Source organism: Eucalyptus grandis, chromosome 2 (assembly GCF_016545825.1).
Source record: "Eucalyptus grandis isolate ANBG69807.140 chromosome 2, ASM1654582v1, whole genome shotgun sequence".
In the NCBI taxonomy this organism is placed as follows: Eukaryota; Viridiplantae; Streptophyta; class Magnoliopsida; order Myrtales; family Myrtaceae; genus Eucalyptus; species Eucalyptus grandis.
Window position 1 is genome coordinate 35,123,320 of NC_052613.1, and position 11,787 is coordinate 35,135,106.

General features: G+C 38.5%; 1 protein-coding gene across 1 annotated transcript; it reads right to left on the reverse strand.

The window, feature by feature from the left end:
• Positions 1–3,700: 3,700 nt before the first annotated feature.
• Positions 3,701–9,743, reverse strand: LOC104430636 (serine/threonine-protein kinase EDR1). The gene is made up of 10 exons (XM_039305974.1): positions 9,511–9,743; positions 9,084–9,124; positions 8,057–8,104; positions 7,143–7,237; positions 6,917–6,995; positions 6,721–6,819; positions 5,282–5,350; positions 4,499–4,548; positions 3,869–4,045; positions 3,701–3,779 (listed from the first exon to the last, which is right to left on the reverse strand). The coding sequence occupies exons 1-10, from the start codon at positions 9,737–9,739 to the stop codon at positions 3,701–3,703; spliced, it is 966 nt and encodes a 321-aa protein (XP_039161908.1). The 5' UTR covers positions 9,740–9,743.
• Between the last annotated feature and the right edge of the window lie 2,044 nt (positions 9,744–11,787).

Consider the following 11,787-nt stretch of genomic DNA (forward strand, 5'->3'; position numbering starts at 1 on the left):
TGTGCCCGATAATTAGTCCAAACGAGCAAGATGTCACGACGTTCGGTGCATTGGAGGCTTGGAAGCATGGGGACTTCTTATGCCGAAATTATATCCACCGTTTAGTGAATTCTCTTTTTAATGTTTATTATAATATTGAATCTGCTAAATAGTTATGGGAGTCCTTAGAGAAAAAAATACAAAACTGAGGATGCTGGCACCAAGAAATTTGTGGTTGCCAAATTCTTGGACTATAAGATGGTGGATTCTAAATCTGTCATGAGTCGATTCAAGAATTGCAATTAATTCTAAGTGACATCTCGGCTGAGGGAATGATACTTAGTGAATCATTCCAAGTGGTAGCCATGATTGAGAAACTACCTCTGGGTTGGTCAGACTTCAAAAATTATTTGAAGCACAAATGGAAGGAAATGAACCTTGAATATCTCATTCTGCGCCTCAGAATCAAGGAGGACAATAGGAGTGCGAACCCTTCTTCTGAGCCAAAGGCCAACTTTGTGGAATCTTCCAAATCCAAGCAAGATAGAAAAAGAAGATATCTTTTCAAGGAAAAGGCAAGCAGAAAGAGCAGTTCCAGAAATTCCAAGGGACATATTTTATATGCAACAAGCTTGGCCATCGTGCTAAGGATTGCAAGAAGCGCCTGAAAAAAGGCTAGAACGATGGTGTAGCCCAGCAACTAAATTTGACAAAACATGAGAATATTGAGAGACTGTCTGTTGTGGTAATGTCCGAAGCATCTCTGGTGTCGAACACTAATGGCTGGTAGCTAGACACGGGTGCCACAAATCACATCTGTGCAGATAAACACATGTTCTCATCTTATGAGAAGGATGAAGAAGATGAGAAGCTTTATATGGCTAACTCTGCACCAGCAAAGATTGCCGGAAGAGGAAAGGTGATCCTGAAGTTTACATCTGGCAAGGAAGTCGCCCTGCTGAATGTGCTACATGTACTGGAGATTCGAAAAAATCTAATTTCTGGCCCGATACTTGTCAAGAAGGGTTTCAAAGTTGTATTTGAATATGACAAGTTTGTACTTTCGAAATGAGGGATGTATGTGGGGAAATGGTACTTGTCTAATGACCTATTTAAAGCCAATGTGGCTGTCATTGATGTAAACTCAAATTATGTGTACCCAAAGACTATTAATAAAGAAAAGTCTTCAGTTTACACTGTTGTGTCTCATTATCTATGGCATGGTAGATTAGGACATGTAAACTATGGTACAATGAAGAAAATAGCAAACTTGGAATTAATTTCAAGATTTGAGTTGGATGCCAGTTACAAGTGTGAGACTTGTGTTAAGGCCAAGTTTGCCAAGAAACCTTTCAAATCAATTGAAAGAATAAATGAATCTCTACAATTAATCCATAGTGATCTACGTGATTTAAATTTTGTAGAAAGTAGAGGTGGAAAGAAGTACTTCATTACATTTGTGGATGATTATACTAGATTTTGCTATGTTTATTTACTAACTAACAAAGATGAGACTATGAGCATGTTTGTCAAGTATAAAAATGAAGTTGAAAACCAACTTGATAAACGAATCAAAGTGCTTAGGTCTGATAGAGGAAAAGAATACAGTTCAATCAATTTCAAAGAGTTTTGTGTTAGTTTTGGAATAATTCTCCAAACAACTACACCTTATACTCCACAACAAAATGGAGTTACTGAACAATTGAACAGAACACTAAAGGAGATGGCTAACGCCATGCTTTTGAATTCAGGTTTACCTTAGAACTTGTGGGGGGAGGCAATTTTAACTGCAAATTATATTTTTAATAAAATATCCCACAAAAAGACAGGTAAAACTCCATACGAATTATGAAATGGAAAGTTGTCATCTTACAATTTTCTAAAAGTGTGGGGGTGCATAATCTGATTTATAACAGTAAGTCTAGACACATTCGTTGTAGACACAATACTGTAAGGCAGTTGCTCTAAATAGAATTATTTTTTAGACTTTGTAAAGTCAAAGGAAAATATTGCAGATCCGCTGACAAAAGGTTTGTCAAGAGAGCAGATAAACTGTGCATCGAGGGAAATGGGTTTAAGAGCCTTAACCCAATAAAGAGATTCCAAGATGGAAACCTAACCTATGCGATTGGAGATCCCATGGTCTAGGTTCAATAGGACAACGCAAATTTTGGAAACTCTAGTGTAAGTACTATCTCCCATTCCTATATGCAACAGTGCTTTCCTACAGCATTATTAAGGGTACGCTATGCGTTTAATGATTCCTATAACTTGGGATGTAACATCCAAGTAAAATAAGGTAGGATATCTTTAATAGGAATGCACCTATATGCGTGAAGCTGGCCGACTCTATGAAAATCTTTAAAGGCTAGATTTTCTAAAGCACGCATAAATCCCGAGAGGTTCAGGGCCGAAAGAACGAACACAACCGAGAACCAATCTTGAATTGGAAATACTCCGTGTGAGGTTTATTGTCTAGGCTTACATAAACAACTAGCGATTCAAGGCTTAGTCCATCGACTAGTTAAGTAAGTCTGATAAGCTTTCACTAAAGAAGGTTCAAAGCGAAAGCTACCTATCTTGATGCGATTTATTTCAACAAGCATGCTTAGATTCTTTCGAGTCAAAAATATTTTGTTGATCCATTAATGTGGGGGATTGTTATAATTATGGTTATAATTATGGTTAATGAATCAATGAAAACCAATAAATGAGGATACGTTTTTTCTATTCATGTATCTATGTTTGGATTCATGAATTTCCTATAATTTTTTGTTCACGTATCTATTGAATTCATGAATTTCCTAGATTCATGTATCTTTTAGTTCATGTATTTATTAAGTTCACGAATCTCTTGAATTCATGTGTCTTTGGATTCATAAATCTCTTGAATTCGCGTATCTCTTGATTCATGAATCTCGTGGATACAAGCGTCTATTTAATTCATGTATCTCTGTAGTACATGAACTAAAAAAGCTCTATAAATAGATATGAGCATAGAGCGTGTTGGTTTTTGGTCTTTCGACTCAATTCCAAAAAGCTTTGATATACTTTTATACTCTCATGTTTTTCCTGAGTGTGCTGGTTCAATTGAACGGTTCGACTGAGTCATGTTTGCATAGTGCTAATCCAAACAAGTTCGAGGTGTTGTATCTTGGGAGGCATAGTTCGTGAATCTGCGGAACACCTTTGGCAGGAACTAATCGCCTTAAGGTGATTCGGTTATCCGTACCTCACCTTCAATTTTATGTTATTTTTCAGTGATATATTATTTTATTCTTTTCAAGATTTGTAAGTTTACATAAAAAGAATTATATTATATAGATGTTATCGTCTTCTTTACATTGATGTTCTGATTACAACAAACAGTGTTGTTTTCTTTGGATTAATTTACAACAGTCAGATCAAAGGAGAGCTCCATAGATCAGAAATGCCGTTAAAGCTTCGTTAGCTGTCAGGGGTAACGAGTAAGCAGAAGATTTTCAAAGTCGTGGCCCGAACATCAATGCTGGATTAGAAGAGTAAAGAACTCCTAGAGGAGATATGACAGCACATTCGAGCGACTTTGTTTCTGTCGTTATTGTAGCGATCTAGAGAGAGAAAGACAGCGAAGTTTAAATAGTATCTATTATTCACATCTATATACAGGGTGCAAGTGCTCACGACTGGAGTCAACTTGATGGCCGGTCCCGCGCCAGATGTGCATTTTGGTTCATCCAAGTCAAGAAGGAATTACAAGCCGCTGCACGGACTCAAGAGATACAATGAGCTGTGCAAAAGAGGGCCGCGAATTTGGATCCCTGTAAGATGACATCAGTAAGAGATGAGCAATTAGTTCAACAGAATAACCTTCGTCTGCTTATGATATCTGTGCTCAAATTTTTCTTACGTCTGCCAACATTCCGAGATGATCTTTCTAACCAGGGGATCGACTTCTCTGGGGATCTCGAGGCGGCGATTTTGAATACCTACGGCATCTGCAACCTGCACTTGGTTCATCCCAGTCCAGGGTTTTCTCAACGTGGCAAGCTCCCAGAGAATGACCCCAAAACTATAGACGTCACATCTGCGCAACCCACAGAACATCGAATAAATATTTGCTGCCCCTACAACTTAAGCTTATAAATAGGAAGCGCCGGCGTTGACTATATCATCTTAAGCATTAAGTAGGATATCCGCACATACATAGAGCGAATATCATCAGTTATTTAGTTCTCTTATAGAACTGTTTCTCCCCGGAAGTCACATCCGACAGATTCTCTCATCAAATGAAGTCCCATCTTTCGAATTTTGTATATCCTATTCATTAGAAATCAACAAATATGCGAGGAAAAATGCTTTCCAGCATAAGCAATTAAAAAATAAGGCCTAATAGTACAATTATAACATATGATCACATCATGCTTGTGTCAAAAGTTAAGTCATTTAGGCTTGGCCGTTGCAAAATCTAAGCGACATGAGCTTAAGAAAACCTAGCCTAGAAAAATAATTGAAGCTAGCTTAGAAATGCACAACTCACTTTTCATTCGACGGTTCATTGCGGAGAACTTCTGGTGCCATCCACTCAGGCTGACACAATCAAGAACTTCACATTAGGAACAATTCAAAATCTTGAGAAACATCAAGAATGGTTCCTTTCCAATACTAGTAAAAAATAAATCTAGAATACAAGAGTCTCAGACTCTTTAGGCATTGTTTGGTAATGCTAAGGTTCTAGTTTCACAAATTGAAACACCATGTACTTGTCCAACTGTTTGAGATTGTACTAGAGAAGAAGTCTACTTCCAAGATCACCAAAGATGATGTTTGCAATTGTTTTCTCTTCATTTCCTCTATAACTGCTAATGAGATCATGTATAAGAAATCCTAAAACTTGTTATGAAAGTGTAATTTAGTTCTAAAATTTTTTAAAAAGTGCAATTAAATCATAGAACTTGTCTTAATCAAATCATGTCCTTCATTCGATAGCACTTTTTAAAGTTCTAAGGCTCAATTGCACATTCATAATAAGTTTTTGGACTTAATTGCACCTTTTTTTTTTAAATTAAGTAGTCGATTGCACTTTCATAACAAGTTGTATGACTTAGTTGCACTTTTTGAAAATTTTAGGACTCAAGTGCACTTTCGTAACAAATTTTAAGACTTCTAAGTATTTATCCCATTGCTAATTGTCCATTTAATTACTGCGAAAGCTATTAGTAGAGACCATCCAATTGTCTTTCCCTATTTTAGTTGAGTATCTTCCTCTCTCCATCCTTGAAAACTCTTTAGGAATGATGATCAAGAAAGCTTCCATATTTACCGTTCCAGCGGTTGACTTGGATGACAAGGAAGTATCGGACATCAGGTGTGACGACCCAAAATCACAAACCTGCACAATGATAGACTTTAGCGTGGATGCAAGAAACATTTTATTGCGGTACTTTGATCATCATTCACATCAAGATCACATAGCACACTTCTGATGGAAGTTGCATCATATCAACAAGTTTGGCAAATCAAGAATCATCCACATCAAGGTTCTGTACAAAGGTAAGTTAAAGTACGGCAGTTGAGAGAGATAATGAAAAGTTAGAGCCAACAAGAAATAAAGTTCACTTGTTATCACGGAATCAGCTAATGCCAGTCAATTAGGCTGCGTTTGGTAACGTTCTTGAAAACAGGTGTTCTTGTTCTTTTGTTCTCGGGAGTACAAATAGAACAAAAATGCATTTGATAAGGTTTTTGTGCTTGAGAATAGATTTGTAATAGACAAAAAAAAAGTTGTTTCTTGGTCTCAAGAACAACTCAAAAAACAAGAATAAAAAATCAAGTTTTTTATTTCCTTTTCTTTTCTTCCTTTCCTTTTTTTTTCCTTTCTCTTCCTCCCTTCTTCCCCTAGTTGGTTGCCGAACCGCCCAAACGAGGCCCAACAACCTCACTAGAGCCTCGCTAGCCCTCGGCAAGGTCGCCCCAAGCTCGGCAGCCACTCGGCGAGGCCCCCTTGAGCCTTGCCAGCCCTTGGCGAGGTCGCCCCAAGCTCGGCAACCATTGGTGAGGCCCCCCCGAGCCTCGCTGTGGCTAGGCGAGGCTCAACCTCACCTAGATCTGGCGAGATCGAGCCTTACCTAGCCATCGCGAGCCTTGCCTAGAGCTCACCCAGCCATTGTGACGGCAAGGCTCAGCCTCATGTTGGCCGAGCGAGGTGGAGATTCACCTAGCCATAGCAAGGCTCAACTTCACTGGTAGCTGACGAGCCTCCCCTGAGGCCAACCTTCTTGGTCCTTGTCTGGCCGGTCATCCATCGGCGACCGCTAGAGGAAGGAGAAGAAAATGAAAAAGAAAAAGAAAAATGTAATAAAATTATTAATAAATTAAAAGAAATTCTAAGTCATAAAAATATATGGGGTCGTACCAAATGCATTTCTCTCTTGGGAATAGAAATTTTGTGTATTATCAAACGCGTTCAGATGCTCAGAAATTATTCCCGGGAACGAAAACAAGAAAAAGCGTTTTTGAAAAAAAAAAATTATTCATTAGAATATGAATGTTACCAAATACACCCTTAGAAAGTATATTTGAGGTGCTCAACAAGTGAGGGAAAGAGATTTTCAAGAGGAAGAGAAAAAGGCCAAGCAAGACAGTAGTAGCACTTAGGAGATCGATAAATGATATGCAAGGAAGAGAAAGCTTGATTCATTATATAAAGGAGCGAAGGAATGAAAATATAACTGTCATGTAACATTGGTAAGCCTTACATACTTTGACATTCCAGTTTTGGTCGACGAGAAGATTTGATGATTTCAAATCTCGATGAACTATTGTTGGGACACGTGTGTGCAAGTAATTCATTCCCCTTGCCTTTAAAATTTGCATTAGCACTTATATCGATTTCGGAGAAAGAAATATATATATCCCCGAAAACACCAAAGAGAAGGGAAGGCCAATTATTCCATACCCCATCAAGGGCCATATTTATCCTACATTCCTCATCAATTGGACAGTCAGGACGATGTATATATCCGTCCAAGCTTCCCCTGGAGAAGTAAACAAAAGTGAAAATCAGAAAGCAAAATGAGATTGTCACGAGCCATACAAAATAATTACATCCTTTAACAGTAGATAAATGAGCTGCATCCCCCTAAAAACAATTGATGCCGTTCCCATTCTACCAAGGTTTGTACCTTGGAAGAAACTCCATAATAATAGACGGAGGACGGGCCACAGCACCCATGAAAAGAACAACATTTGGATGACGCAGTCCACGCATTATTCGCACCTGGAACAGAAGAACAAGAGGCATGGTCATTTATCTCCCTGAATATATTGGAAAAGCATTTCTTGACTCATTGCTCTGATTAGTCCTCATTTCTTTCCTTGCTAAATAAGCAAATTAAACAAACAAATTAAGTCGTTGAACACAGCCATTTAGATACATGTGGTCAGATCATGGAACCCATGAAAAGAATGGCACTCTGATGACAATGTCGATGCATTCTCTGCTACCTTCGCAGAGACGCAAAAATCAAGGTGCATAGTAATTAATCTTACGGTAGCTGGATATACATACTGGGAAAACATTTCTTGTTTGTCCTCATTTTTATTCTTGCTCAAAATGCAAATCAACGACTGAAAACACAAATTCATTAGCTTCCAAAATACATATAGATACACATAAATTAAACTGAAATTGTGATCCATGACTTCTTTTTCTCCTTTGCTTTCAACTATCAGACTTTATGTGCCATTCAGATCTTATGTAGAGAACATTACTTGAATGTCTCGACATTATTCATATCACTAAGAGAAGCAGATCAATCACGAACTCTGTACCACCATCGACAAAGCAACAGAAAAGCAAATTGCCCCTTTTCTCCTGTAATATTTCTGACAATGCAGAATGCATGGCGTGATAAGGTCGTCTTACTGTGAAACTCATCATGTATATCAAGCGACCGTGCTATTCTTTCCTTCACAATGTTCTTCAAAGTTTTATTCTTTACACGTTTTGAGTTCTCAATAATCTGGAAGACTTTGTACCCAAAAAAAATGAACTGGAAGATAAAAAGCTAAAATGATAGACCTATTGATAGCTTACTTCTTGTCTGAAGTCATCCTGATCCCAAAATTCCTTCACAGCCACGTCCTGCTGAACGAGCAAGTCAAGCCAGATGTTAGACTCAAACATTTATCTTAGATCTCAGGATACATCATAGATTTTTAAATATTAAGAACACATCACCACCATGTATTTTGCAAAAGGTAATGTCTAAATTGCAAAGTACTGATAATAAGTGCATAAACTTCTTTGGAAAATGTTAACAAGAGAAAAAGAGTCATCTGCTGTTTCTCTTTCCATTTCTTGATATTTAAGAGTATATAAAACCATAAGAACGACAAACCTAAAAAACAGAGTGTTTAAAGTGCTTCTACCAAATGGATGGGGTTCGATTGAGTCGCAGACTAACAATATACAAAAATACTTCGCAACAGCCTATTCATTGTGACTATTTCCACAAAATTGTTCAGTCTTCACAATAAGGATTTGATTACATCCAGAGAACTTGCAACTACTTACCAAAGAGCTAAACATAGAAGCAGAATCTTGACAGCACCTAATAACAGAGTAGCAAGGGGGTCGAAAGTAAAACTCCCTTTTGCTTATCCAAAGTACAAAAGAGAAAGAGTAGCAAGACAAGGCGATGAATGAGCAACGAAGAATTAATTATTATGGTTGAAACCAGTCCAACAAGTCATGAGCGTATGTCAAGGTACCAACTCTGGCGCCTTTTTTACTACCCCAGGTTGAAATGCCAGATTTTGATACTATATCTGAAGTCACTATTACATGCTAGCTGCTTAGTCTAAAAATCTAAAACATCAGCACAACAGCAGGACACTGAAGTAGGACTAACTGTCATTTCTTTGGACTAGAAGACTACTTGTCATATTCAAGGAGAATCTTTTGCTTAAAAGCATTCGCAACAAAGGAGTCAACGGATATATTCACATTCCATGAATTCAAACAAATAGAAGTCACGCTTCTAAAAATAAAGAAACTCTTCAAGTAACTAACGCAACGCCAATTCGTGATTTGTGAGAATTTAGAAATGTTTGAAACTGACCGTGCCATTCCAGGAAGCATGATAGACCTTTCCATAAGAGCCTGTATGGAAGACGATGAAATGGGGTGAAATTTTTGACATAATAACAGTAAATGCAATTCAGTGAGAGAACATTGCAGTAGATCCTATAATAACTACAGCAATTATGCTTATATTCGGATTGCCACAGAGAATTTTCTAGCAGTAGGCAATGACTTCTTGTTACATGGCTAGCTAGCCATGAGCATATTAGGCAGTAAAATAGTGATAAAGGATATCTCATAGTAGCAGCACCAAAAAAAAAGGATATCTCATAGTACTAAACAAATGTCACTAAAAATGCAGCAAGAGGATCAACATATTCATGAGTCTTCCTCTCTCAGCTAATAAAGGGACCTGCATAACATGAATAGAATCTATCCAACCAGTGACTTCATCAAAGCAATACCTTGTCCGATCAATTCATCAATGTCCAAATCTTCCCATTGAATCTCATCACCAACATTAACATCATCAACTACTTTATCAGTAGTACTATCCATTGATGAACTGGGGCCTGCTGAATCCATCGACATGAAGTTTGTCCCTTGGAGTCTTGAGTCAGTGGAGATGACATAAGCATCATCAAACCCATCCGCCACTTTCTCCTCATAATCAATCACCTTATGTTCCTGCATCAAAGTGTATTTAGGTAAAACCAAAATGGAAGAAACAAAGAAGCCCTGCCATACAAGCAAATGGCTGCAGGACAATACTAAGCATGGATCATATTAGAATGTTTGATGATGTTGTGTCCGTAGTTACCCAGGTAAGGGATGTTACTGTTTGTCTTGCAGGAATTCGGGCAGGATACATCACTTGTCAAAGAAGAGTCAGTAACTAGTAGACTCACTTAGATCACTAATTCAGGTTGTATTGTGATGTAACCATCCTTCCTCTGTTTTTTGAAATTACAGAGGATGTGCAACCCAAACATATGTTACAGCTGAAATAAAGATATAGGGATACTCGACCCAGTTTTCTATAATTCCACAAGCCCAATTATGTTGAAGAATATACGGTGTGCTCTTCTGTATTAAATGGGCACCATTTCATTTCTTCTAAACTTAGGTAGCATTGCAAGATTCATGCAGACATTTATCAATCATATTATGTGGTCGAATTTTAGCAGGAGCTATGCATGATAAGTCGTTTTCCAGAATTTAAAGCGTGCATTTAACCCTTTAAGGAGCGCACCCGTTGAAAGCATTGCGGAACCAAATGCAGAATAGCGGCATCGAGAAGGCTGCCAAGCATCAGCATCATTTTGTCCATATTTAACCACAAAAAAAAAAAAAAAACCCGAACATAATAAATAACAAAAGCCGAGCATATCAAATAAAATAATTATAAAAACCCCGGTAAAACCCCCGCTTCCAGCTCATCCCCTAAATCACCAAACTGCAAGCCATACGGCCCCAAACTCACCCAGTACTGCCTGGACTGCGTCTCCGTCGAGATCTGATCCTTCTTCCTCGCTGCATCGGCCCCCAACCGTCGCTGCCCGCCTAAGCTCGACGGACTCGCGGCGTAGATCTGGTCGAGCTCCAAAGCTTCGCCGCCGAACTCCGCGCAGAGCTTCCTGCTCCCGAGCTCCAGCTGGGACGGTGCGGGAACTTCGGACCAGTCATACCCCATTGGGTGCACGTCGAGCCCTAGCCTGGACATTGTGGAACCCCAAAGGCTAGCTGGAGCGTTGCAGGTGCGCTGGCCGGCGGCGGGACGCTGATCGGAGGAGGGAGTACATGACGGAGACTGAGGGGGCGTGGGGGACTCGCTGGGTCGGTTCAGATCGGGGTTGCGGTAGTCCATCTACTCCCTCTCGAAACAATTCTATCCGCGCTTTCTCTCTCTCTAGAATCGCTCACTTCTGTAATCTGCAAATCACTTTTCGCGAGCTCGAAGTCGCAACCAGGCACTGTTTTATTTGTGCATGGTTTCAGCAGTATTTCATGCATAAAGTTACCGTTCTGCCCCTACATTTCATCTGTCGTTATGCCCTTACATTTCATCCGCGTTATGTTAGATTTTGACAAACCTGTCGAAGTTACCGTTCTGCCCTTACATTTCATCTGTCGTTATGCCCTTACATTTCATCCGCGTTATGTTAGATTTTGACAAACCTGTCCCTTATAAAATGCTGAAATTATAATGTCTCAAATTTAGCGGTAGATATTAACCCAAAAAAGAAGAAGAAAGAAGTGCCTGCATGATGACACGTGTATTACTACTTTACTACGACGTAGCGAAAAAGACGGAATGGTAACATTAAACGTAATAGGATGAATGAGTTTTTTTTTCTCTCTCTCTCTTTTAAAAAAAAATTATGTTAATGCTGATCTTTACATATTCGACGCCTCTGACAACGCGAGAGAAATAAAACAGTTAACGGTTTCATTCGCATGTCACCATGTAATGAACTTGTGTAATTAGTATTAGAGTCTGTTTGGTGTAATTATAAAGGTTAATATTATGAAAAAAATCACAAACTAATATATCTTTTAATTTTCATTAAATTTTACTTTCAAATTGCTAAGTTGGATGACAAGTGGCAATTGACGTGTATACCAGTTTGAGGATTTACCTTCCGTTGGTTACATCTGTATTGATTTGTGATTTTTCATGGTATTAATCCAATTTAACAATAACTAACGAGAAGTAAATTTATAACAAATGTATCAATTTT

Excerpts from the sequence above, each read along its gene's own strand:
- LOC104430636 (XM_039305974.1), bottom strand. The coding sequence starts at position 9,739 with ATGCAGGAACATAAGGTGATTGATTATGAGGAGAAAGTGGCGGATGGG. Across the intron at positions 4,549-5,281 it reads CCAAGTCAACCGCTGGAACG|CCTGAGTGGATGGCACCAGA; the intron begins GTAAATATGGAA and ends TGATTGTGTCAG. Across the intron at positions 4,046-4,498 it reads AATGAACCGTCGAATGAAAA|ATGTGACGTCTATAGTTTTG; the intron begins GTGAGTTGTGCA and ends TGGGTTGCGCAG.